This window comes from Pteronotus mesoamericanus, unplaced genomic scaffold (genome assembly GCF_021234165.1).
Source record: "Pteronotus mesoamericanus isolate MK-2021 breed Mesoamerican mustached bat unplaced genomic scaffold, CSHL_Meso_final scaffold_36, whole genome shotgun sequence".
Lineage (NCBI taxonomy): Eukaryota > Metazoa > Chordata > Mammalia > Chiroptera > Mormoopidae > Pteronotus > Pteronotus mesoamericanus.
Genome location: NW_026555313.1, coordinates 24,040,134 through 24,067,718, shown reverse-complemented (window position 1 = coordinate 24,067,718; position 27,585 = coordinate 24,040,134). Strand labels below are relative to the sequence as shown.

At 50.1% G+C, this 27,585-nt stretch overlaps 1 protein-coding gene across 4 annotated transcripts; it reads left to right on the top strand.

Annotated features, from left to right (window-relative positions):
• On the top strand, positions 1 to 27,290 carry USP2 (ubiquitin specific peptidase 2). Of its 4 annotated transcripts, none has more exons than XM_054592414.1 (14): positions 1 to 175; positions 7,982 to 8,799; positions 9,014 to 9,199; positions 22,591 to 22,641; positions 23,087 to 23,210; positions 23,408 to 23,519; positions 23,616 to 23,726; positions 23,906 to 23,970; positions 24,185 to 24,288; positions 24,377 to 24,457; positions 24,584 to 24,662; positions 24,889 to 24,996; positions 25,163 to 25,283; positions 25,563 to 27,290. In XM_054592414.1, the coding sequence occupies exons 2-14, from the start codon at positions 8,023 to 8,025 to the stop codon at positions 25,648 to 25,650; spliced, it is 2,007 nt and encodes a 668-aa protein (XP_054448389.1). In that variant the 5' UTR covers positions 1 to 175; positions 7,982 to 8,022; the 3' UTR covers positions 25,651 to 27,290. The 4 variants fall into 4 exon arrangements, with proteins under 4 accessions (XP_054448389.1, XP_054448388.1, XP_054448390.1 ...); XM_054592413.1 differs by lacking the exon at positions 1 to 175 and adding an exon at positions 2,037 to 2,277; XM_054592415.1 differs by lacking the exons at positions 1 to 175; positions 9,014 to 9,199 and adding an exon at positions 2,040 to 2,277.
• Positions 27,291 to 27,585: the final 295 nt, after the last annotated feature.

Below are 27,585 nucleotides of genomic sequence, written 5' to 3'. Positions count from 1 at the left end.
GGGGAGGTCCTTCCTGGGCCCCCGGTAGAGGTGGGGGAGAGGCGGGCTGGAGCGGAGGCCAGGGAGCTCGCTGCGTCAGCCGCTGCCCACTGCGCCGCGCTAATACCAGCCGGGACTCACCCGCAGCTCGATGCTTGTGCCCGGCTCGACTCGTCCAACCTCGGAGAAAAAGCAGGTACGTGCCACCTGTCGGAGGGTGGGGAGGAAGGGTGCGGAGGTCAGTGCCACTGAGGCTCAGAAAGTGAGGTGTCAGCGATTACCTGGGCAGAGTGGACACTTAGAAATGTAGGGCGAGTGCCAGCTGCGCGAAGGAGCTCCAGCTGCGGATGCTAGTTGTGGGGGTGACGGCCAGCTGACAGCTCAGTGTGCCAGGAAGAGCTATCTGTGTGCTGATCAGTGTGTTCCAGGGAAATGCTGCTTGGCAGGTCCAGGTCTCTGTGCCCTGTGTGGTATGTGGCCTGGGAGTGCCGCCTAGACACTGTCAATCCCTTCCTCACGTGAGCATGCAGTTCATGTCCTCCCTCTTCTTAAAGAGGCAAGGTGGGGAGCTACCTCTGGTCAGTAAAGTGGGGGTGGCGGGAGGGCAGCAGTTAAGTGGAAGCAGAGGTTTTCCACCAATCCCAACCAGAAAGAGGCATCTTTAAAATTCTCACCAATCCCAAACCAAAAGCAGGTGGGATGTGCTCCAAGGCGAGTAACTTAGCCAAGGGAAACCCTGGCCAACCCAGTCCAGCTGTTGTGAACATTTACTTTTTGACCTGCGTGCTTCTAGAATGGGGCTGAATTGGAGACTGTGGTGATGCTCACCTCCCCTGACATGAGCATGAGAAGGTCCCCCAAGTTGGACCCTGTAAGGTGGATGAAAGGAGAGCTGGCTGAGCTGGCATTGGGGCACCCCACTTCTCCGATGCTGTAGATTCATGCCAAACCAAGGTAATCACAGGGGCTGGAATGAGGACCCAGACAAGGGTGTCCTCCAAAGTGCATCATCAGGACCTGAGCTGAGTCAGTAGCCTCTGCCGAGACAGGGTGGAGGCACAGTTTCAGGGACACACAGTCCACAGGAAGAGCCATCGAGAAACAGACTGACAGCCAACAAGAGTACCAAGGCCTGAGAGGTTGAGAATCCTGCTCCTTCTTCCTGTGACCCTGCCTGGCCCAGTTCTGTGGCCTTGGAATACTGAGCACTCCTGCAGGTAGAGTAGAGCCACTCCAGAGCAGCTGGGCTTTCTCCTAGTAGCCTGGCGGAAGCTGCTCCTGGTATATTTTTCTAGGCAAAAGGGGAAGGAGCCCAAATGCTCCTGTCCCTTCTCAGCTGGGTGGGCTGGACAGCTGGGAATATATAGCAAGCCTCATTTGCCCTTACCAGTTATGGAACATACACCAACTCAGAAAAGCATGGGGCTGTTCTCTGGTATTAAAACAGGGTGCTCCGAGGGGTAGCACAGAGGCCTTTTTCTCCCTAGGAAGTTTCACCTGGGGGGGAGGGGTGCGCTACTAAAATACTACAATTAATTATTAAGTGGAAGTCTTCAGTATAAAAATAATTTTCATTATTGAGCTCTTATAATGTGCCAGGAAATTGGCATTTTATTTAACCCTCACAATGGTGAGGTAGAGCAGTATTATGACTATTGTTCCTTGTTTACAGATAAAATAACTAAGATTCAGACAGCTTAAGTGACTTGCCCAGTGTTTCAGAGCCTAGAAGTCCATTATAAGACAGTTGGTCTGGAAATATGAGAGGCAGTCTCTTCTGCCTCTTATTATCTGTGTGCCCTTGAGCAAGCAGCTGTCCATTTTGAGGTCTTTACCATCTCAAAAGTAAAGAAGTTAGACTAACCCTATGGCTTCTTCCTCTTCTCTAATTCTGTGACTGGTACCTGCTTCTCCCTAATTTTGCCTCAATTCTACCCCCCATATCACTACCCTCTTTCCAGTTGTTTTACCTTGTGTCCTTCTGTTCTACTTTAAAATGTCTCCTACTCGAAGTCCTCTTGGATCTCCTTGACTGGCATGTGCCCACCAGGACAACCCTTTGAGGGAAGGCCTGTCCCTGCCCCTTTAATTTTCCCTGGGCTTGTAATGCATGTGAGTTGGGCTAGCTAGCCATCTCTGTGAGGTCAGATAAGATACTATATATATCAGAGTCAGTAACTTGAGCACCAGATTACGCAGCCTAGAGTCATACTCCAGCCTCCCGGCTCTCCACTGCACTCCTGGCCCAGCTGGGGAAGGAGAAGCCCCCAGATCCTGTCCATTTCCCCCGCAACACAGGTTAGTAGCTGCCCCTTTAATATCTGAACTTCACAGGGACGCTGAACAGAGGGCCCTGAACTGTCCGTTTTGGGGGTACATTTGAGAGACCGTCCCACCAGACCTGGTGGGTGCTGTGGGCAAAACAAAAGGCTGGAGGTCAAGGACAGAGGAAAGATGAAGTCCTGGAGGAGAGAGAGAAAGCTGTTCTTCCCTGGGGAGGAGGCAACAAAAGAGTGCCTCAACAGAGGTGGCTGGGAAGGGAATTTAAGGATTTCAGTACTGCCTGGGGACCCATTTCCATTGCCTTTTCTTGGAAGTGTAGTGATGCCTACCCCTCTCAACCCCAAATCAAAGAATCACCCAGTAGAGACACTACCCTGGGCCCACCCACATCTTTTCAACCAGTCAGGATTCTTGCTCTAATCTCCAACCTCTTTATTTTACCTCTTCTCCCTCCCCGCTCCCAGCCCTTGGGCAGCTACTGGGAGCATGAGAGACAGAAATGGACCCAAATTCCCTTAGATGATCTCCTGTCAAGGCATACAAGACTATTAGGCACTAAACTGGTGGGTCGCTGGCTCCTAGACCCTCAGAGATAGAGCTGCTAGTGACAGGCTGGGGGTGGGGAGGCAGGGGTTGGGGAGGCAGGGGCAGGCTGAGGCTCCTGGGGGCCTGAGATGAGTGGACCAATCTAGATCTCCTGGATGATGTGAGCACAAATATCCCCACCCCAATCCTTCCCTCTACCTGCATCCTCCACACCTGCCAGGACATCCCTGGACTCTCAAGTTGACACCTGTGCCCAGACAGTGCCTGAAGGGCTAAGAGTGAGGGTCAGAAAGTGTAGATGGAGACAGGGCCCCTCTCTCATCCCACTTTGCCCTTCCTTCAGGTCAGCACATCAGCAGTGCCTTATTCCTTTACAAGTGGCTATGGGAAGCTCTGACATCACCACCGTGAAGGTTCCCAAGCACCTGCCAGGACTAGCCAGTTTTTCTCACTCACCTCTCTTGGACATGTAGACGGGAGGGACGAGACTGAACCCTGTTGAGTCATGCCTCTGAAACCCACCTATGGGCTTTCTATCCAGGCAATGACAAGGCATGCCTCCACCCCAGAAAGCAGGCAAATCTGCACAGAGAGAGCCAGGGAGACTGCTGGGATGTGGGGCACTACCCATCCCTTACCCTGGATGCCAGGAGTGCCTGGGATTCCTTGGGAGCAAGTCCTCCCCCCCGGTTGGGCAGGTTAGGGAGCCTTTCACAGAAGCAACAGGAAATGACAGTGGCAGATTACAAGGGGGTTGGATGCCCTTGGGGTATAGGTTTCATTTTAACCCCTGACTCACCTAGCCTGGGTACCTTGGGGAGTGAGCCGAGCTGCAGCAAGGGTAGGAGGCTGGGGCACATGTCCATAGAGCCTAGTGCCAGGGGACATGCAGGAGCTTGGCACTGCAGGTGAAATAGAGGCCTCCTGGACCATCTCGACGCCGATCAATACTGGGGCTCAGGTTGCACCTGACTTTGCTTTCATTCTACTGCAGTGGAAACTCCACAAGGCTGCTCGTGCAAGAGTCTGTACCCACCATGCTCTTATCTAGACAGTGATGCCCCCACCATATGCCACAGGGCCTCGACACTCTGCCAGCTCATGGGGAGCTCTGGATGGTATGAAGTGAGGGGCCAACTTCAGGGTGGCTATTAGAGAACTGAATACATGTCCCAGTCCAGCTCTGCCATCCTTACCCGTGTGACCTTGGGAAATCCACATCACTTCCACAAACCCTGGTTTCCTCATCTGTAAATGGGCATATTGTTAATAGCACCTACTGCTTAGAGCAGTTTTGAGGATTAAATGAGTTAAACGTGGCATCCCAGAGGTCATAGTGCTGTATTAAACTTTAATAACTTCAGAAGTATGGATGCTAAATGCTTCATTTGAGTGCCTCATTATTTAAATTTGTCTATTTTTAAGTTTTGAATTAAAATATATTTTATTTCAATTTAATGTAAAAAATTAAACCTTCAAATGATGTTTGTAAGTTTAAGGCAATTTTTCTTCCAAAAGAATTAAAGCTTAAAACTGCACTAAGACTTGAGGGACACTGTATGAAGAGCACTTATCAGAGCACCAGGCATGTGGTGAGGGCTGCATGAGAAGCACTTAGCATGATACCTGGTTCAGAGATATTCAGTACCTGTTGGCCAGGGTCATGGTTCTTGGCTCACATATCCCATCAGGAAGCTGAACGCTCTGTGCAGAGGAATGCTGCTGCCCCAAGAGGGGGGCCATGGGGAGAGAGAGACAGAGGCACAGGCAGCTGGGGCTGGGTTCAGTTCCCCAAGAGGGGGGAACTGAGCAAAGTGAGGGGGAACTCTAGTAGAGCTGTGAAGAATGGGAACGTCTCTGTGAAGATGGCATGGAGGAGGGGCTGGGAAGGTGGACTGCCCCTGCTGTCCAAGGTGGCAGGCACCTGGGGAAGCACCTCCTGGAGCCACGTGCCTATACTTGCCAGCTCTGAGGAAACAGTGAAAGGTGCCAAGCAGCAGGGGCCCCACACCAGACAGGGAGGGGGAGGGCAGTGCCCCAGCCAATCAACTTGCCTCTCACTGTCCCGTGAACCGGCCATTCAGTTCAGGCTGTTGCTGTGGCAACAAGGAGACTCATAGCCATGTGAGTGCCAGTCCTGTCCCTGTCTTGTTCGGCAAGGATACTGCCAGGGCCCTGGCCTGTTTTCCCGCCCATGGTATAATCTGCAGCCTCCAGGGTCAGCCCTGCCAGGTAATGCCAAGGGGTGCCAACCCAAACTGTCAGCTCACCAGGGAGGTACTGGCACTTTTCTCAAGAGCGAAACAAGGCAGGCAGGGGGTGGGGGACAGGGGGAATAATCATGCTCAAGGCCTCAGCCCCAATAGGGATCCTCTCCCCAGACATGGGAACTGTAAGCCAGCTGTCAGTGCTGAGAGGTAGCTTCCAGGAGTCTGTCAGCAGTAGCATGACTCCTCACCCCCGGGGGCTGCTGTTGGAAGTGGGGAGGTCTGTCAGTTGGCTGCCAGATTGGAATAGACAGGAAAGCAGGGATTTAGGAGCCCTCCTGGGAATCTGTGGGCCAGAAGGCGTGGCTCTACCTCCAGCCCCTAAACCTTCCCAGTGCTACTCATTAACTGTCCCAGAGTTGTTTGTCCCTGTCCAGGCTGCACCTTGTATGGCCCCAGCACTTCTGCATCATCAGTGGTGCCAGGAGAGGTCATGAGCTCCAGGCACTGCCTGCAGAATACCAATTCCCTGGGACCTTAGGGTGGGTGTGGGGAGAGACAGCCTGGGGAAGAGACATGAACTCTTGCCCAGGGAGGGTCGTATCTGATTGGCTGCTAGGTGTTCCAGAGCCCAGCTCCTGAGACTTGGAGTTTCTATGACTTTGAATTATTGATGGAGGTCTCATCAATAGTGAAATAGAGCAGGAATGAACCCAGCCCCAGCCCCAGCTGCCTGTGCCTCTGCCTGTCTCTCCCCATGGCCTCCCTCAGCCTACATTCCCTTCCTCCTCTGTGCCCAAGAAAGTTAAGCAAATGGGAGGAAAGCTTGTAGTTTCCCTCAACCCTAAATAAAGTCTTCCTACAATTACCTTCCCTATAAAGGGGTGAAAGTTGTGCTGGAAGTAGGAGCACAATGTGCAAGGGAGGATACATGAAGGTAGGGGGTCCCAGGCCAGGTGGGAAAAGCATAGACAATAAATGTGGGCCAATCTGGACTGAAAATTGCTGGCAGGATCTTGGAAGTTGTGCTCTAGGGCCTATATGGAAGTTGCCACCTGTTGATCTGCCCCTGTACCTATCCCAAGCCTTGCATAAACTGAATTTCTAGTGATCTCTGCCAAACCCTCAGCATGGGGAGTTTGGCACCAGCTCCTCTCTGCCATCATGGGCTAAGCTGCCAGCCTGGAGCAGGCTGTGGGCTGCCCAAGCCACTGACTGCTAATGAGCTAGATTGTTGCCACTGCCCATTTATCAGTTCGTTTCACTTGGGCTATCGGGGGAAACCTTAGTGCTCAGGGATGAGGTCAGAAGCCACTGAGGCCAGGAGAGAGCCAGCCCTGACGTTACTTATTATAGGCCTCCAAAGAGAAGGGCCAGAGTGCTGCCCGGCAGGGGGCTGGGGGAGCCCCCTGCCGGGGTGGTAATAACTGCTGTCACTGCTTTCACATGTTACCTAATCTGCACAACAACCCTGTGAGGTAGGAATCATGATGATGATGTTATACTCACTTTACAGGTGAGAAAATTGAGGCTCAGAGAGGTGAAATGACCACAGCAAAATCACTCAACTAGTCAGTCACAAGGAGAGTTAAAAACCAGCCCTGCACACACTTCTCTGAGAGTCCTGGGTGGCTCTGCCCTCCCAACCCCTCCCAAGCCCCTGATGGCCCTCAGGAAAGGGGCCTGATCCTCCTTGTGCCTCTCTCCAAAGCACCTTTGCCCTCCTCCATTGAGATAAAACCTGTGTTTTGGGGTGATGAAGGGACTCTAGGGGTTTCCAGGTGAGCCTAAATTTGATGGGGAGGGGTGAATCCAGGTAAAGTGTAAAGAGCACTGTGCTAGAAATTGGGAAGACCTGGATTCCAATCCTGGCTCTGCTAGTGCATGACCTTGGGCAAATCAGTGTCACTTTTCCCATCTATACACCTGTATATATACAGGGAGTTTAAAATGGATGACCCTTTAGAGCTCTCAAAACTCAAAATTCAGACATTCTGTGTTCTTTCACTAGGTCTACCCCAGCTGTAAGGATTTGGGGTGGATACAGGGAGCTCTGCCTGTAGTGCAAGATTTTAGCCTCTAGGGGGCCCCAATTACACATCATTATCACCATAAGCAGTTGGGGATGGATGTTGGTTGGTAGGGGAACTCCTGGAAGACCCCCATACCCTAATGCCACTTTGAAGACCTAGCTCAGGGAAGAGGGTGGGTTCTATCACACAAGGATTCCCCCACTGCAGCAGGAGACCGTGTCCAGGGAAGAACTCTGGGAAGGAGTCTAGAGACCAAGGTCAAGCCCCCTCTCTGCCACATACTCACTAACCTCCATTTCCCTCCAGCCCCCATTACTTCCTCTCATGACCCTCCTTTTCCTCACCAGGAATATGAACAAATAATCCCCAGGACATTCCAGCTCAGACTGTCTATGATACCAAAAAGACTTATTTCTCTTCGTCCAATAAGTCAGAAGAGAGGGAAACAGTCTTAACTCTTGAACTGTACAGTGTTCTCAATCCAGAGGGTGAGGCAGCAACATCCCTCTCTCTGGGGAGTTTCTACAGAAACTGAAGGGAGGGAGTCGATTAGATCTGGGCTGGAATACCATGTGTGGCTTGGAGAGGGCTACAAGGGAGGACAGTCCCTGCTCCCGTGTTTGGGTTTTGAATGGGATCACTCAGAGAGGCCAAGGTGTGCTAAGACTAATTGTCCTGTGTGGTTTATAAAAACCAGTCACCTATATGTTCTCACTGAGGTGTGAATGCATGGGTGCATGCAGACTTACATGCACACGTGTGTACGCACATGCATAGGCATGTTTTTCAGCAGCAGGCCAGCCTCTTGCAGAAATGGACTATGTGATCCCTGGTTGAGATCTAAGATTCTGGCCAGCTGGGGATGGAGAGCAGGTACAGTGGGAGCCTGACACCTGGCAAGGCCCTCTGACAACTGCTTTCCTTGTCTTTCAGCCCATGAGGCTCCCAGTCCCCACTGAGTGCAGCCCTGAAGGATGTCCCAGCTCTCCTCCACTCTGAAGCGCTACACAGAATCGGCCCGCTACACAGATGCCCCTTACGCCAAATCAGGCTATGGCACCTACACTCCCTCTTCCTACGGGGTCAACCTGGCTGCCTCCTTCCTGGAGAAGGAGAAGCTTGGTTTCAGACCGGGCCCACCAACCAGCTTCCTCACCCGCCCCCGTACCTATGGCCCATCCTCCATCCTGGACTATGACAGGGGCCGCCCCCTGCTGAGACCAGAGATCATCGGGGGTGGTAAGAAGGCTGAGAGCCAGACTCGGGGCACTGAGCAGCCTTCAGGGAGTGGACTCAGCGGGGGCAGTGGATTCCCTTATGGAGTAACCAACAGCTCCCTGAGCTACCTGCCCATGAATGCCTGCAACCAGGGGGTAACCCTCACCCAGAAGAAGTCAATCAGTCAGTTAGACCTGGCCAGGGATTTCTCCAGCCTGCGGACCTCAGATAGCTACCGGACAGACTCTGGGAACCTGGGCCGCAGCCCCATGCTGGCCCGCACACGCAAGGAGCTGTGTGCCCTGCAGGGGCTCTACCAGGCAGCCAGCCGCTCTGAGTACCTGTCTGACTACCTGGAGAACTGTGGTCGAAAGGGCGGCACACCTCAGGTGCTCACCCAGGCCCCTCCCTCACGAGTCTCTGAAGTCCTCAGCCCCACCTACCGACCCAGTGGCCGTTCTACTCTGTGGGAGAAGGGTAAATGCCAGACCCCTGGGCCCAGCCGCCCTAGCTCCCCAGGGCGAGACACCATGGTGAGTTTGCCCTTTGGGGACCCGGTGATGGGCTGGGGAGGCAGTCACTGATATAGAAGAACCAGGTTGAAGGAAGGATTCCCAACTCTACTGATGATGATCAAAAGCAGAGGTTTTCTTTCTAAGTCTCACAACAGCTACAGGAAGTCATCTAGGCATGTCTGATGCCATGATGGCTCACTGCCTTTCTCAGAGGCTTTCCCACTCTCCCCAGGAAATCCACTTCAGGACCTGTGCACTTGATGATGGCCCAGCAGTCCTCCCAGAAATGTTCAGCCACCCTCATATACACTGCCACTCTTGCCCTCTACTTTTCCACCCAACATGCCGAGGCCCCATGCAGGCCCTGCCCCATCCTGGACTGGAAGCTGAGGCCCCAAGACCACCAGTGTTCCCTGTGGTAAGAAAGGCCCCTGTGCTCTGGTTGCATCTCTTCCCTTGCTCAGGCTCTCATTTCCCAGCCTGGAGACCAGGCTTAGCATTTGGGCCTAGTCATTGGAGAACAGGGACTCTCCTCTGATTGACACTGGCTGGCTCAGGACCAGGATGCCTGGACAGCAGCCCTTATCATGTCTTTGGAGGAATTTTTGTCTAGGGCTTTAGACAACCTAATGCCTCTATATTCCAGTCCTACCTGGGCTGGAATAAGGTAGGAGGCTCTGCTGGAGACTGAGTAAGGACTGGCATGGTCTCACTCACATCTAATCCCTGAACATATCCCTCCTGGGGCACAGACTACATTCTGTCTTTTCTCTAGTTTTCGGTAACCCGTTAGGTGGCAAGTGCTACCAGGATGAGAAAAAAATAATATCTCTAGAGCCCTCACCATGTACTTAGAGCAGCACAGAACTCAGCTGGCCTGCTGATTGCATGTATGGATGATGAGTGGGTAGATAGATCAGTGGATGGATGGATGGATGGATGGATGGATGGATGGATGATGGGTGGGTAGGTGGGTAAATAGATGGACAGGCTAGCATATGGGCAGGAGAGTTAGATGTTTTATCTCCATTATTATATGTACCCTTCCCTCCTAGGATATGTGCCCTTTTTTAAACAATAGCTACCTCACAACAAGCAATGTTGCTTAGTGGGTTTGTCCAGATAAACAGAGCAGTAGTGCATGATAAGGGTGGGGCTTTGGGTCATAGACCTTGAAGCTTGGAATAATTAAAGGTCTTAAGAGGACAATTTTGATAACATTACCTACAGAGTCTTGACCTTGGTGGGCCATCTGTGAAGTGCCATGGGAGATACAAAAGCTCTTGCCTGCCAGAACTTTCAGACCCTGACAAGACAGGGTTGGCTACATGGGAGAGCTAGTGTAGAAGAAGAATGGGAAACTCCAGAGCTGGCCTGGGAGACATGTGCACTCAGAGAAATGTGAGCTTGGTTTGGAGCATGATTCACTTGGGCATGTCTGGTGTTGCTCATCTCAGAGGCAGTTAGAAAGCGGCTCTCAGTGGAGGGACTTAGGTCCTAGAGGTGTCTGAGGGGTGCCCCCCGACTCTGCTCTAAAGAGAAGGGTTCTTTGTGGTATGCAGTGTTCCTCAAAGCGGGGTCTGCAGGCTTCCTACAACAGAATCACCTGCAGGGCTTAACAATTCAGGGGCCTACGCTCCACTCAGATCCCCTGAATAAAACTTTCTAGGGATAGTGCCTGGGAATCCACCTTTTTCACAAGCTCTTCAGGTCATCTTTAAGTACCCTAAGGCTTATGCTGGCTGGGTAGCTCAGTTGGTTGGGGCATCATCCCAATACTCCGGGGTTTTGAGTTTGATCCCTGGTCAGGGCATATGCCGGGAACAACCAATGAATGAATGGATGGGTGGAACAACAAATGGGTGTTTCTCTCTCTCCTTTCCTCTCTCTGAAGTCAATTTTAAAAAATTAAATACACTGAGGCTTGAAAATATCCACTTCACAGATAAAGTACAGACCACCCTGCTTTCCTCAAAGGTGTCAGACTCCACTGGGACTCTGCCTCCTTCCCACACAGGCATATCCCAAACCTCCCTGGAATCTGCTACCCTCCACTCCATCCAAAGTGGACTCCCGGCCCACCCTTTAGCCCCAGGGACAGGGAGAAGGGAGTTTTGTGAGAGGAACTCAGGGGAGTGGCAAATTACCCTGGGGCACACTTAGCCACCCTAACAACTCCCCTTTCCTTCCAGAAACAACCTACAACACTGTTAAGTAATGCCAGTAATGCCCTACCAGAGTTAGTGCTCCACTCTGAGCTCACACTCAAAAAGATATTGTCAACCAGGAAAGGCCCCAATGGGTCAGTGATGTAAGGCCCTGGTTTAACTGCATCCCTTCTCCTCACCACTCTCATGCTCACTCTGGAGCTGAATGCATTTTGCAGAGATGAGAACAACCCTGCTCATGGGGGCTGGACCACTTCTTTCTAAAACCCACTTGTTTTTCACATCTGCATTTAGGGATCTTACCTTATTCATTCATTTATGGGTGCTCAGCTTACTAGCACTAAAACCTCAGAGAAGTTCCTTAACTTCTGAACCTGTTTTCTCTGTAAAATAAATGATCAGAGTTCCCACTTTATAGATTATCATGAAGAATCAAAGGTTATTTGTGAAAAGGCTTGGCATGTAGTAGGTGTTCAGTGAGTGTTCATCCTCCTTATACCCTTCCAGGAGGCAAGAGATATGTGAACCTGGTCCCTGCCCTCAGTGCACTCACATTTAACTTGGGGAAATTAAGTCTTCAAATAATTGCAAACAATGAGGGAGGCAGCCCTCACTGTTTTCAAGCATCATAGGTAGTGGAAAAGGGAGTGGTCCTCTGTGGCTGGGGTGGGCTGTGACTGCTGGAAGGAACAGGTTGCCTCTTTACCTTGGACACATCTCATCTAAGTTCTGTTTCCTCATCCACTAAAAGGAAGTAAAATGCATGTAGAGGATCTGAAGCCAGGGCAGTGCTGTGGGAGAGTTCCTGTAGACTTAGGGAGAAAGGTGATAGGAAGGGGCATTTGGCAGCTCCCTAGAGTGGTGAGGGCAGCAGCCCTGGGAGGAACAAATGTGAAAAAGTGCATGCTGTGGCAGAATCCAGCCTGACCTGACTCCCCTGGGGCCCAAGGGCAGGTGATTTGAACTACAGCTGGCATTCATGTAGGAAGGTCAATAGCAGGCCCCACCAGGGTAGACAATTCCAACCCGACTCATTCCTCTCACTCAAATAACAGCCAACATGAACTTGAAATACCACAGACTCAACTGAGCATAGTAAAGAGCTGGCAGAGGGGGGATGTGAATTCTGAGTAACCCACCATGCTTGCAGAAGCCCAAGAAAATGCCAGTCCACAGGACTGCAGCTCAGTCTGGGATAATGAAGGCTGCCCCCAGGTTCTACCTTCTGTTTAAATGCAGACTGCAGACACATGGGAGAGAAAGGATGTGGTGGCTCAAAACTGGTATGAAAAAAGAAAAAGCTTTCACTATCCTCAGTGGGGACTCCAAGCCAGGTGCATTGGCCCTGCAGAGACCCAGGAGCCCAAGCACCCAACCTGGTAATGCCCCCGTTTGCCCTGCCTCTCCTGTTTCCTGGGCCTAAGGACAAGCTGTTCCCACAGAGCCCTGCCAGGGCTGTGCTTTAACCCCTACAATCCATCCTAATCCTCTTCCACTCCATTCCTCCCACTGCTCCCTCCCCAGCCCTGGCATTCTGCCTACCAGCCTCAGCTCTGCCTTCTCCCTGCCCTGCCCAGGCCACCTTCTCCTATCCCCAAGAAGAGCTGTAGGTTGTCCTGGGCCCTCCAGAGCAGTCACCAGGCCAGCCACCTGCTGTTTAGATGCAGAGCCAGGGACTGAAGCTCATAGGCTGGCCAGCCTATTCTCCCTATGCAGTCTCTTCCATACCCTTGCCCTCTACTCTGGGACCTGTTGCTAGGAGCGAAAGGTCTGGGAACCTAAAGTACCTGGATCCTATTTGCCAATGGGGCTGCAGACTCATCTCTTGAAGCTCTGGGTTCCAGCTGTTCAGTAACAGGAAGATTATATTGTATAAACTCAAGTCATGTGATTTTTCTCTTGAGTGGGACTTTGGACTTGACTGCTGCCATGCACTGAAGGGGGAGTACTCCAAAGAGACAAGTTAAAGATGGCAGGGGATGCCCTAGAGCTCCTGAGTGAAAAGTGTGACCTTCCTCTCTCATTCCCTGCTTTCTCACTGTTACTCAGACATGCTGAACTGCATCCCTGCTGTCTTGTTTATTCAGCTTGGCTGCCTGAGACCCTGGGGCCTGTCCTCACCCAGTCAGTCACACTGAAGAGGCTGAACTTCCTGAGAGTTTGAATCTGTGTGACAGCAGGGAAAGGTCACTCAGAGGAGATCTCAAGCCAGAGGGGTATCTGTGGCCAAGACCAGTACCAGCTACTGAGAAAGAAAGGGCAGTCAGTTTGTGGTTTGTGGTTACAGTCAGCAAGAAACTGATGTCTCCACTCCTTGAAGACTATCTGTGGGCTGTGACATGGCCCATGGCCTTGGTGCTGCCTTACCCAGACTCAGTTTCTCAATCAGTGCCCGCACCATTCTGCCTGCTTCCCCCGCCCCCTATGCCCAGGATGTCTTCATGAGTTATATGGTGCCATGGTGGGGCTCAGCAATGCAGAAGTTAATCCAAGCCTGGCGAAATGTTCCCTGCCCGTGCAGGAGCTGCTCCACTGACCGCTGGCTATAGAAATGAACATCATGTTCAGGGCCCAGAGCTGTACACGAGGCCCCCTTGCACTCTCTTACCTCAATGGATATGTAAGACTGGTGCCCTGAACAGGGCTATAAGCAAGACAGGAAAGTGTAGGCCTCTAGAATCCAACTGGTTCAGGCCAGATTGCCCCGAGGCTCAAAGCAGTAGAGCTTTTGGCCTCCTGGGGTATGAGCGATGCAGGGAACCAGGGCTTCCTACTGGCCTTTGCCCAGCCCCTAACAAGGACTCTGAGCCCCTACCAGTACAGCCTGTCAATCAGGCCACCAGTCTGTTTGCAATGATAATAGCAGCTGTGTGCAGAAGCAGGGCCACTAAGATCTGATAAAGCAGGACACTCTCAGTGTTGCCCTCACAAAGCTAAGGCTGATTTTATTTATACTCCACCCATGCCACAAAGGATTTGAGGTGAAAAAAATTACTTATCCTACAGGGGAGGCAGACCAACCACAAGGCTCTGAGAAATAGCAGTCTCAGGCTACAAGAATGAACCCTGCTCAGATCAGGTCAGTGTATGAGTCACAGAGACACGAAGCCAGAGTCAGATTCAGAGCCCAGGAGACTAAAGTCATCCCTCAGTATCCACTGGGGACTGGTTCCAGGACCACCACCTCTGCCCACCATAGATACCAAAATCCACTGATGCTCAGTTCCTTATATAAAATGGTGTTGTATTTGCACATAACCTATATTTGCATACAGGCTACAGCAGGGTATGCCTGCACATTACTGCATTCATGTGGATTCAGTGTAGTGCTCTGCACATGTCAAATTCACATTTTGAAACTTTCTGGCATTTTTAAAAATATTTTTAACTTGAGGTTAGTTGAATCTGTGCATGTGAAACCCACGGATATAGGAGGCCAACTGTATATGCTTTACCTGTTCCACACTTCAAGAAATGGCATTAAAAAGAAAGGGTCTCAAAGGAGCTTGGCTAGTTGAGAAGTGAGTCACAATTCTTTGTTGGTTGTGCAGACCTGCTTGACAAGGTGACTCTGTGTGAACTCTTTCCCTTCCTCCTAATCTTCTCAGAGAGCTCCCACGTAAGAGCTTTCCTGATCTGGGCCCCCTGCTCCCACCAGTGCCCATAACCTCCTGCAACCCAGGAAAAAGGAAGAGAGCATGCTGGCAGAATGCTACAACATCCTGACTTGGGAGTAGTCACGTCGCTGGCTTAAGTCATAAGGAGATAGGCCAGATGCACCAGCGGGTGAGCACCTGTTGGACACTGCATCCTGCAGCACCCTAATTCAACATGCAAACTCATCCCACCCTTTGAAGTTCAGTGGGACTTCCACAATGCCCTGCAGAGTCTGGTCTTGTCCCTTTCCAAGATGAGAGCAACACCATTTATTAAGAACCCACAACCCTGTCCCTTGAGGAGTTTCAGTGTGATGGCACAATCAACACACAATTTAAGACCAATTACAGAAGTCTTAGAGGCACTTAAAAAACAAACAGAAATATATAAAGATAATACAGTGTAAACTGGATGCTAGCAGACTTGAGCATATGTTGTAATGGGGTGTTTAAAGCTAGGTGGAGTTCATTAGAGAAGGCTTTGTTTTCCACATTTCTTAAGTATATTTTATTGATTATGCTATTACAGATGTCCCATGTTTTTTTCTCTCCTTTATTCCCCTCCACCCTGTAAACCCCTCCCACCAGCATTATCCCCCACCTCAGTTCATTTCCATGGGTCGTACATTTAAGTTCTTTGGCTTCTCCATATCCAATACTATTCTTAACCTCCCTCTGTCTATTCTGTACCTACCATTTATGCTTCTTATTCCTTGTGCCTTTTCCTCCATTCTCCCCCCACCCCCTCCCCACTGATCACCCTCCATGTGATTTCCATTTCTGTGATTCTGTTCCTCTTCTAGCTGTTTGCTTGTTTTGTTTTTGTTTTTGTTTTTTTAGGCTCAGTTGTTAATAGTTGTGAGTTTGTTGTCATTTTACATTCATAGTTTTGATCTTCTTTTTCTTAGATACGTCCCTTTAACATTTCATATAATAAGGGCTTGGTAATGATGAACTCCTTTAACTTTCCTTACCTGGGAAGTGCTTCATCTGCCCTTCCATTCTAAGGGTAGCTTTGCTGAATAGAGTAATCTTGGATGGCTTTGGTATTTGCCAGGCAGGGCAACTCACGTTGCTGCTCTGTGGCACTGTATGTGAGGGAGGGGTCAGAGAGGGAACTGTGCTGCTTGCTTGCCTTTCATGACTTTCAATACTTCTCTCCAGCCTCTTCTTGCCTGTAAGGTTTCTTTTGAGAAATCAGCTGATAGTCTTATGGGAACTCCTTTGTAAATAACTGTCCCCTTTTCTCTTGCTGCTTTTAAGATTCTCTCCTTATCTTTAATCATGGGTAACTTAATTATGATGTGCCTTGGTGCGTGCTTCCTTGGGACCCTCTGAGCTCCCTGGACTTCCTGGAAGTCTATTTCCTTGGTCAGATTGGGGAAGTTCTCCTTCATTATTTTTTTCAAATAAGCTTTCAATTTCTTGCTCTTCCTCTTCTTCTGGCACCACTACGATTCCAATGTTGGAATGAGGTACCAGAGGAGAGGTTTCTCCTCATCTTGAATTCTTGTTTCTTCTCTCTGTTCTGGTCAAATGTTTATTTCTTCCTTCTGCTCCAAATCGTTGATTTGAGTCCCAGGTTCCTTCCCTTCACTGTTGGTTCCCTGTATATTTTTCTTTATATCACTTTGCATAGCTTTCGCTTTTTCCTCTATTTTGCAACCATACTCAACCATTTCTGTGAGCATCCTAATTACCAGTGTTTTGGACTTTGCATCTGATAGGTTGGCTATTGCTTCATTGCTTAGTTCTGTTTTTGGAGTTTTGATCTGTTCTTTCATTTGGGCCATATTTCTTTGTCTCATTGCACCTGCTACATTGTAAGGGGTGGAGGCTTTGGTATTTGCCAGGCGGGGCAACTCATGTTGTTGCTGCATTGTGGCACTGTATGTGGGGGAGGGGTCAGAGAGGGAACTGTGCTGCTTGTTTGGCTCTCAGCCTGCTTTCAGTCACTTCCCCTGCTTCCCACAAGCAAATTGGGCCCTTCTGGTGCTGATTCCTGGGGGGGTGCGTTTATGTACATTCTAGGACTCTGTGGGTCTCGCCAACAAACTCTCCTGTGAGGCTGGGAGTTTCTCCCACCACCTCAATCCCCACAGATTTTTACAGCCAGAGGTTTTGAGGCTTTCTTTTCCTGCACTGGAACCCTGGGTTGCACAGTCTGTCTCACTCCCCTGTTGTTCCTCCCAGTTTATCCACATGCAAATATGGGATGGCCCGTCGTTCCAGCTGCCCATCTCCACCCCTCCTACCGGTCTGGATGAATGTTTTTTCTTTAACTCCTTGGTTGTCAGACTTCCATACAGTTTGATTTTCTGGCAGTCCTGGTTGTTTTTTATTTTTAAATTTGTTGTCCTTCTTTTGGTTGTGTGAGGAGGCAAAGTGTATCTACCTACGCCTCCACCTTGGCCACAAGTTTAATTGTCTTAGCCTTCGCTAATTTATGAGGAAGTAATTAACAAACACCAGGAAGGGCATGCCAAAAATCTTCCCATAGTTGTTAAAAGCATGGGTTTTACTGTAGGACAGGTCTCGGTTCAAAGACCACTGTCATCTATTAGCTTTGCAGCCCTGGAAAGTCATTTGAACTTTCAGGGCTTATCTATAAAATAGAGGTAGTAGTTACTATGCCATGGTTATCATGGAAGTTAACTGGAATAATTTATCTACGGCACTTAGCCAGTGCCTGACACTAAGTATTTAATCAGTGGAAGTTTTGTTTTTTAAGTGAGAGAAAGCAAATGCTGAAACAGAGAAGTAAGAGGTTGGCTGGCAGCAGGGATCAGAAAAGAGAGAGGGTGGTGACAGTGAAAGGAGCCTATGGACAAGTCTCACAGACAGGGCTACCTGAGGCTTCTGGACTAGATACAAGAGTCAGGTGCTCTAGATGTTTCAGGACAGAAAAGTGATGTGATCAAATCTAAGCATTGCTACAGATGGTGTAGGGCTGTGGTTAGAAGGGTTGCATGCAGAAAACAGCTGTTGCGTTTTGTCCAGGGTCCAGGTCTGGTCACTGGGTGAGGACACAGTGACTGGGAATCACCGTTCCTAACAAGAGTGCCCTTGTTCATCACCAAGGAGAAGGCCCTGAAGCTTCTGACTCCTGCCCACTCTTCCCACCACCACTGCTGGAACACATGCAGGCAACCACCTGTGCTCCCCTCTCATTAGCATGAAACTGCTGTTTTGTGGGTGGCCTAGGGTACAGCCATACATGTGTCCTGAACACATCCCCATGTGGCTATAATCATGGATGCAAAGTGCATATACATGGGGGAATAAGCATGCAGAGAGGAACAGAAGGAGGCCACAGATGAGTAACAGCACACACTGCTGCCTCTCAGAGTATTTTTTTTAAATGCTAAAAATATTGGCTAAAAATAGCAAACTCCCAGGCAAGATACCTTCTGTAGGCAGATTCTCTGTGGGTCCCTGATAGGTGTGTGGGGGGGGGGGGGGGGAGTGAAACACCAAACAAAACACAAAGACCTATATAGGATCTTCAAGGCACTACTGCCCTTAGGGTCAGAGTTGTACCATCACCCCCACACCAGCTGAGCACCATTTCCCCACCATTGTATTACTTTAGCCACACTTTCAAAAAACAAATCAAGAGTTGAGATTCTGTGAGATGGAGTTGAGTAATTGGGTAAAAGAGGCCAGAAAACGTTCTTACATGGGGCCAAAAGGGATAGTGACTTACTGGACCTTATAAAATGTGAGCATTGCTTCTATCAACAATAGGCCAAACTAGGACTGGAGCAAAGAAGGACGCTCAGTCAGAAGCCTTGAAAATCTGTCTCCTTGACCTGGACTCATGGTCCCTCACAGACTGTGTGGATGCTGGGTCCCAGAGGGATCGAGTCCCGCTCCCCGCCCCCCGCCCCGCCCCTGATGCTGTACAAAACTTTTAAGTGTATTTTCCCCCCTAAGAGACTACAGAGCTTTTATCGGGTTCTCAAAATGTTCGGCAGCGCCCCCTCCCGCCCCAAATAACTTTAGGAGATGTGTGCTGCCTTAGAGGGGAAGCTCACCCCGCTGACACTCGGTCTTGGGGACGTGTCCTCTACGGGCCTCAAAGACAATTTTCCTGATTCCCAACCCCAAAGCCGGTCCAGGTCTTCGTGCTCCCGTCCTGCCCTCCCTCCAAGGGTTTCAGGTCTCTGCTATGGGATGGGGACCGCCCAGCCCAGGTCAGACCCGTGGGAGGCGCGGGACCAGATGTGTCGCGGTTTCGCAGAGCTAACGCTCGAGTCCGCGGGGCGGAGAAGGGGGCGGGCCTGGCTCCGCCCGGGCGCTGACGTCGTAGGGCCCGAAGCGCCTGCGGGGCCGCCAGTCGGCTGGGCCACGGGAGCTGGGTGCCAGGGCGGTTGGCCGCGCGTGCCCGGGAGGTTGAGGTGGAGGAGCGTGCGTTTGGCCCGCCGTATCGGTTATCCACGGGCGCGGCGAGCGGTGTCCTGTGAGCCCTGCCGGCCTCAGCGTCAGGACCGCAGGACCGCGCGGTACACCCGCCCCCGCCCCCGCGCTCCTTTTGCCTAAGTTAAGCGTGGGGCGGAGCCTACCACCCGCCCCCAGCATGCGCACCTCATACACCGTGACCTTGGCCGAAGATCCCCCAGCCGCCCCCTTTCCCACCCTCGCCAAGGAGCTGCGGCAACGCTCCCCTCTCTCCCCTTCCCTGCTGCTCTCCACCTTCGTGGGGCTCCTGCTCAACAAAGCCAAGGTACGCGGGGCCCCTTTCCGGGACCCCCACGCGGAGGGACTGGGGTTCCGCCTACTCTCCGGGATGCCCACCTCTCCCCGCGCCCCAAGCCCAACGCGCGCCCGGTGCCGGGGCACGGCTTATTCCCAGCCCCCACCCCTCCTTCCCCAGGGTCCTGGCAAGGAATGCCCCCACCCCAGGTGATTTCAGGCGTAGTCGCAGCCCCCTCCCCTCCTTGAGGTCTCGGCCCCCGAGTCCCCCGAGTCTTCCTCCCCCGTCCCCGCCCCTATAACACCCAGCACCAGGTCGTTCTTGGGCTCTTAATTCCTGGCACCTATTGAGACAGGTGCAAGAAAGGGTAACCTTGAGTAGTTTTCAGCGTGTGAGGGAACAGGCAGCACGCTGGACTCTGCGGGTGTGACTGCTCTAAGGCCAAAACCCCAGGCGAAAGTCTGATGGAACGGGGCAGCTTCCCTTATCTCCACTGATCCCAAGGGCGCCCTCCCAAAGGGTTAGTAACAGGGGTCCTTTGACTCTGTGAAGGGGAGAAGAGTTGCAGACCGGTGAAAAAAAGACGACTTCCTTTTTCTTTCCAGCAGTCCCCAAGTCTGCTAAGTGGGCGCCTCAAATGAAGTAGCCAATCTACAGTAATGCTTGGACTAAAGGGTGGGCTCTGCCCAGGTGGGGAAGGAAGACGGGGCTAGAGCTTGACAGATCTTACGTAACAGGCACCAGCTCCTGTGTTGGCAGTGCATGCACTGCCCCTGCCAAGGCCACCCCAGGCTCTTTGGCTGCAGCCAGGACTCGTGGCTGACACTCATGACACAGGTGATGTAAGCAGGAAAGCCCTTTACTGGGGTCTTGAGTGTGAAAACAGAAACCTCAAGCAGCCTTTCTTATATGGCCCAAAAACCCAGGTGTTTCCTCTGCATTAACTCATTAATCCCAAGCCCCCTGCTCCTTCACTGGAAGGTTAATCAGATCTGTTTACTGACTATGAAGGTGGCATCTGCTTTCTGGAACAGTGGCTGCTACTAAGTCAAAATTAGGTTTGCTGATGGCTAATATTAAAGAAGATCCTGATCCAAACTTTCTCATCTCTTTGCACATGAGTTCCAGCATGCCAGCTAGAGTCACTTCCTTCTCTCCTGGTGAGAGGCTGGCTATGCAGGGTCTCTCCCAACTTCTGTTCTAGTTTCTCCCTGTCAGCCCTGAGGTAGGAATTGTTTTCCCAGTAAGAAAGGTCACTCCTGGGACATTTTGTTCCTCTCTGGAATGGAAAGTGCTGACTTTCCCTGAAGCTTCTGATTGCCTATTCATGGCAGAAAAGTATCTGGCTGGGCATGCAATAGCCCTGCTGTCCCCTCCACTCCCACCCTTTGACTCCTGTTATCCAATCACCTTCTATTTGGGGTTTTGAGCTCAGGAAATTTTAGACAAAGGCATGATTCCCACACACACACCCCGCTCCAAAAAACCTAAGAGTCCTAGCAATGCCTTAAAGGAACTTCTCCCCACCCACCAGGCCGTTAAGTAGGGTTAGCTCCTCAAATAGTAACTATGGGCAATGACAAGTTCCTCCTGACCCTCACTCGGCAGTGTCAACACCATGGAATGCCCCGTCCTCACTGGTGCTGAGTGACTACTTTTTCAGCTGAGGGTCCACATTGGTGGACATTGACATGGTCGCCAGTGGTAGAATACTTTGCTTCTACATCCTGTTTAGATAAATGTTGTCTGAGGCAAAGGGGATAAGAATAAAGCACTGCCAAAAATGTGTAGAGTGGGTATAATGTTGTGGCCAGGCTTTAACGTTTAGCTCCGAATATGCAATACAGAGACTTCTGCAATGTTTTCATTGGGCACTAGGGGAGTCCTTCTCTAGGTCTTCCTGAAAATGCTGATAAGGTCTTTGTCCAGGGTATTCTTTCTGTTGTGACCTTCTTACTGGAACATCTGAGTTTAGACTGTCAGAAATGTAAAGTTCAAATTTTGTGTTTGGGGCCATATACTTCTAGTCTTGGCAGAGTTCTTCAAGGATGCTTATACCCCACGTGCTGCCAGCAGGCTTTCCTCTCTAGCTGCCAGTGGAAACCAGGCCTCTCTCCTGGATATATTTCCTTCCCTTCCTGTTAGTGTTAGACCTGATAACTTGTGAAGAGGTTTTCTCTTACTTGTGGGATCAGCATGTCAATTGCTGAGAAAAGTCCTCTTTCAGCCTACCTCTCTCCTCCCCACTTTCTGGAGTTGACAACCTCCTGGGCTTTGAGCTGTCAGTACAAGGCAAGAGTAATTGTAGCTGAGTTATTTCAGGCTCCTGTTCTGATTAGGGGTGAGCTGGTTGAGCATGCCCCAGCCAGTGTTGCTCCAGAGTTGCTTGCTCCCAGGCCCCCTCTCTGAGAGAGAGGGCGGGAGGTTCATCTGTAGACTGCTGCTTTAACACTTTGAGCCTGGAGTTTTCTGATTCTTTGGAGGTAGAGCCAGAATTAGCCGTTGACCTGGAAAAACCATGCTCAGAGTCCTCCACTAGCACCTGTTCTCTCTCCAGCCCCCTCACCAGCCTCCACAGTAGGGACAAGAGCAAGGGTGTCACCTTTAGCCAGCTGCTTACCTCTGCTGACCATAATCTGCCATCACAAGAATTCCCAGCCAGTGGCCAGTTGGGATGTTGAAACCTGAGCCGGGCAGGAAGGATTCTTCCAGGCTTTAATCAGCTCTCAGGACCTGAGTTTACTTGGAAAGAATTCCACCTGTCTGTGGCCATTCATAATAGCAGGCTGACTTGAGGTTCCCACCCCTGCCACCCCTGCTGAAGATCTAAACTCACTTAAGAGGTTTTGTCAATTAACTTTGCAAGACTTCTTTGAAGTGCCTATTATGACAGCTCCTTTACATACTGGATGCCTAGGGGTACAAATATTTTAGATAATGTCTGGATTTGGGACCTGAAATTTCCTGTAGCCAGGAATCAAATATGTTCCGAGGTATATGAACTCCTAGCCTCTGGTTCTAATCTCAAGTCTCCGGTATGGCAGAGAATGAAGAGTAGTGCAAAGATATTGAAATACATAGTCAATAAAAGAAAGCAAAGCCCTGAAGAGTACTTTTGCTATGTATTGAAAATGACAGGCGTTCCTCCATCCTCTTTCCTACAAAGTATGTAGACCAAAGGTGAAGAGAGCATAATACGTGTGGCCTCATGGCTCCAACTGGCAGAGTTACATGAGAAAGCCTAGCACAGGCCTAACCTCTTTGCCTGCCCCGTGTTATTTGCTTACAGAATTCTAAGAGTGCCCAGGGTCTGGCTGGTCTTCGAAACCTTGGGAACACGGTGAGTTCTTCCCAGCCTACTTCTTTGCCCGAGGGTATCCCCTGCTCTCCCAACTGGGACAGTCTAACCAGAGTCCTCTCCAGGCTCTAGCAGACTCCCTGCCCCAAGCAGGAGACACTGCTAAAAGGAAGTAGCCCTTATAAATGTTAGCTAATTACTTTCCTGGATCTTTCTCTTCAAGAATGTCTGTCACTTCCCACCCGCTTCTGCCAGTTCACCCACATCCTTTTATACACCGCTATAGTCAGTAACTAGTTATGTCACCTGTGCCAAGAGTGGGACTTTGCCTCACTTCTGTCCTTTTCACTTACAAGGAAAGGAACTTGATGCTGAGGGAGGATTCATTTCTGGGGTATATGAATCTGAGGGCCTTTGGTACTAAGTAAGCAGAGGTGCCAGGCAAGGTCTGTCTTTCCCTACCAATCATCTGGATCATGTCTTGCAGTGCTTCATGAACTCCATCCTGCAGTGCTTGAGCAACACCCGGGAGCTGAGAGATTATTGCCTCCAGAGGCTCTATATGCGGGATCTCAGCCACAGTAGCAATGCACACAGAGCCCTCATGGAAGGTAAGGAACCCATCCATGGATACAGTTCTGCATCCCCTCTGGATACTTTTTCCACTCTCCTGTTGCTTTACTAGTAGTTGTATTCTTTTTGTACCTCTCCTGTTCCTTCTTTGGCTTTTTGTTGGGATTCTAGTTTCAGAGTTGGTTATAGAAAATGTCTCACCTGTCCTCCACCCTCTACCCTTTCCTTGTAATAGAGTTTGCAAAACTAATCCAGACCATATGGACTTCATCTCTCAATGATGTGGTGAGCCCATCTGAGTTCAAAACCCAGATCCAGAGATATGCACCACGCTTCGTTGGCTATAAGTAAGGGCCTTGGAGACGTGCTTCCCAGGGTGGGTGGCAGCAACAGCAGCTTCTTGGGACAAGAGGGATGGCTCACTCTCTTTTCTTTGGGTTCAGTCAGCAGGATGCTCAAGAGTTTCTTCGCTTTCTCCTGGATGGGCTCCACAGTGCTGTAAACCGAGTAACAGTGAGGCCCAAGTCCAACCCCGAGAACCTCGATCATCTTCCGTAAGTAAGAGGAGAAACCTGTGGGAAGCAAAACTGTATGAACCTGAGGTTTTTTTTACTTACTTCTTCGTGGGTAGTTATTTGAAGGACATTTTGAATATTAAGGTTTTAGATTGATAGACCTTAGACTCATCATCATTTGTACCCTGACACAGTTGTCTTCCTTTCTCGGTCCCTAGTGATGATGACAAAGGGCGACAGATGTGGAGGAAATATCTAGAACGAGAAGACAGTCGAATTGGGGGTAAGTGCATGAAAGGAGAAAATGCCTGCTTTTTCTGTTAAGTGCTTTTGCCTGAGCAGAGCATGAAAAGCCCTAAGAATTGTTCTCCCAGACAATCCTTGTTCTGCCCAGTGTCCAAAAAACTGAGGCAGGAGCAGTGTAAAATGAGACATGTGCAGAAGACCATGTGCTCAGTTCCTCACATTTAAGCATCGTGTATCCTCCTCTTCCCCAGATCTCTTTGTTGGGCAGCTAAAGAGCTCCCTGACGTGTACTGAATGTGGTTACTGTTCTACAGTCTTCGATCCCTTCTGGGACCTCTCATTGCCCATTGCTAAGGTATGTACCCCTATTGCCCCACTTTTGAAACTCCCAGTCTTATCCTTGGATGATGTTGACCTCTGACCTTTACTTTTTTCTCTCCCAGCGAGGTTATCCAGAGGTGACTTTAATGGACTGCATGAGGCTCTTCACCAAAGAGGATGTGCTAGATGGTGATGAAAAGCCTGTAAGTCACCCTTCGTGATAGCAGTTTCCAAGATTGCTCTCTGGGAAGACACTGCCACCACAGATCGAGCCCAGGAGTTCCTGGATTCACACAGTCCTCTCCAGTTCTGTTTATCATGTCTTTCAGACATGCTGTCGCTGCCGAGCCAGAAAACGGTGTATAAAGAAGTTCTCCATCCAGAGGTTCCCAAAGATCTTAGTGCTTCGTATCCTTAAGCTCCATGAAGACAGGGACTTGACTTTAGAGAGAGCCTGATGACACAGGGCCAAAGTGAAGGCCAACAGAGTAGGAAAAGGGGGGACTTGGTAGCTTTTCTTTTCTTGTTTGCTCTTCTGTTAACCTGAAGGGTGCTCGCCCTCTGAGTACCCAGTCTCCTTTATTTTGACTCTGTTCTTGCCACTCTCTCTGTCCTTGACGTACATCAATACCAGACCTGAAGCGATTCTCAGAATCCAGGATACGAACCAGCAAGCTTACAACAGTTGTGAATTTTCCACTAAGAGACCTAGACTTGAGAGAATTCGCTTCAGAAAACACCAGTGAGTATATTTCAGCAGGAAGGGAAAAAACAAGGCAGCAGTATCTAAGACACAGATGGGAAGCCAAGAATTGGAGGGAAGCTGCTAAAGAGTGAGTTTTAAAAACTGAATAGAGGCCGGAGAGGGAGGAGTGATTCAGGGCCCTGAAACCCTGTTTTCCCCTCAGATCACGCTGTTTACAACCTGTATGCTGTGTCCAATCACTCCGGAACTACAATGGGCGGCCACTACACAGCCTACTGCCGGAGCCCAGTGACAGGCGAATGGCACACTTTCAATGACTCCAGGTGAGAAAGACGTCTCAGGCAGGCCTCCTGGCTGTCAGACACCTGCACCTCACCCCTCTGTAGTGCTTCCGCCTTGACTGGACAGAAAAGGTCAGAGCCGGAAAGCCATGTAACACTGAGTCTGCTGCCCATTTGAACAATCTCTAGAAAACAGCAAAAGAGGTTGGCCCTGAGTATATACTAAAAATGAGAGATGGACCCTCACACTCCCTCAGCCAGTCAGCTCTGTCCTGATGGCCCCCTCACCAGGGCTCTGACTTTCCCCCACTCTCTCCACAGTGTCACACCCATGTTCTCCAGCCAAGTGCGCACCAGTGATGCCTATTTGCTCTTCTACGAACTGGCCAATCCACCCTGCCGTATGTAGCATGAGGAGCTACATCCATTTCTCCCTTCCTCATGGTGGTGGCCCCACACCCTAAGTTTTTTTAAAACAAACAAAAAAAAAAAACCTGACAAATAAGAGAAAAATAAAATGAACTAAAGCTGCCGAGCAACAGTTGCTGCAGCCTGGTCAGGATGTGGAGCTGAGAGCCAGGTGCACCTGAGCCATGCCTAGCAGGGAGGATCAACAGGACATGGAGACCAGAGCCAGCACAGTACCTCCTTGGCTTCTAGTGTTTGCATTTTTACACTTTCGGTTTTTTCCTGCGTGTAATAAACCACAGAGGTATATGGGGAGAGCCTCCTGAGAAGATAGCGCCCTCTGGAGCCTGCTGGGAGGGTCACTGCCTGGAAGAGTCATGCCTGAGCCTGGAACCAGACTTCACCTGGACCCTGCTCTCTGGTCCAGAAGCAAGAAAAACACCCATGAGCCAAGAGCCCTCTTAACGCTGCTAACTCCAGGGGGACAGACCAGGGGACATCTTCCAAGAAAGCTGTTTTTGGTTTTTAAAAGGATTTTTTTAATTACCCTAACTAATGTTTTCAGACTGGAAATGCTCTCCATCACACCTCTTCACAGCTGGGATATTGTGCAAGTCAGTTTTGTTTGTTGCTTTTTTTCTTTTTTTAATTCTTCAAATACAACTTTTCTAATGCCAGCCCCCAGTGGTGCTAGGTAGGTGTTGTCCAGGCCCCAGGCACAGCCGCGGCAGACCTGGGATCCAGCAAGTTTTGTTTTTGTTTGTTTTTAGGGATTTTTTTAAAATGTTTTGGATGATATCTAGTTGCCTCTAAAAATTGTGCCTTATAGCATTTGGGGACCAGGGGGTAACTGTCCCTCCCTGAAATACCCTTCAGCCACTTCCCTTTTCCTCACGCCATGTTCAGACTAGCTGGGAGAGAGAGGGGTTATGTCCTTAGCCCCTGGCTTGTTTGCGTTGCAGAGAGATGAAAAAGAGAGTAGGTACAAGGATATTTCTTACGATAATAGTCTATCAAGTTCTTTCTGCCCACTTCCTCTAACCCACCCCTGGTCTCCTCTCCAGCTGTTTGAAGGACAGCACAAGCTCCTTACCCCTAGAGCTTCTCACCTTTAATTTATTCCCTCTTAACATGCTTTTTCTCCCTGATTTTCCTTCCCCACCCCTACCTTTTCAGAGCCTCCTGGACCAAGTTTCTCAGGGATGCCCATGACACCCCTCAGCTCCCCTTGACATCATCTTCAGTCCTACCCTGGGGGCTGGAGCTTGAGTATTTTGAGACATCTAGCCTCAGCCCTAGGATTCTTGCCCATGGGCGTGATTTTGCCCTAAGCGGTTGGGCAAACTTCTTTGCTATCCCAGGGAGTAAAGCTGTTCAGCACCAAGGCAAGGAGCTCTGTGCATGGAGTTGGCCTGGCTTGTACCCCTTGTAGTCTGGAGCTTTCCAGTGCTCCCAGGAGGAGGAATCAGAGAAAGACACCCCAAGTTTAACTGGCCTGACACCATTCTCCAGGGAAGACCTATGAACCTTGAGCCAAAGGGCTGGTGTACACTTGTTTACTGTGTAAGCAAGAGTAGAAGAACATCTAATGTACAGTGGAACCTTGTACAGAATTACAGAATAAATAATAGCTTTGAGAAATATGTTGGTACGTGATGGGATCTTGATTGAGGGGAAGGGGGTGGTGGTAATCCAGAAAGAGCTCCTAGCATATCAGTGGCCAAATATTTTACTGCTTCAATCAGATTGTACAATAAATTGCGAGTTCTGGGGGGGAAATTACCCACTTTTTATTTTAAACTTTCCCATTAAAAATGAAATAACACATTTTGAACACTTCATCTGGACTCACTGATAAACATTTACAAATATTTTAAATACCATACTTGTTTATATACTCTTTATTCTTCTGAGGATAATATTTAGGGGTGAGGTG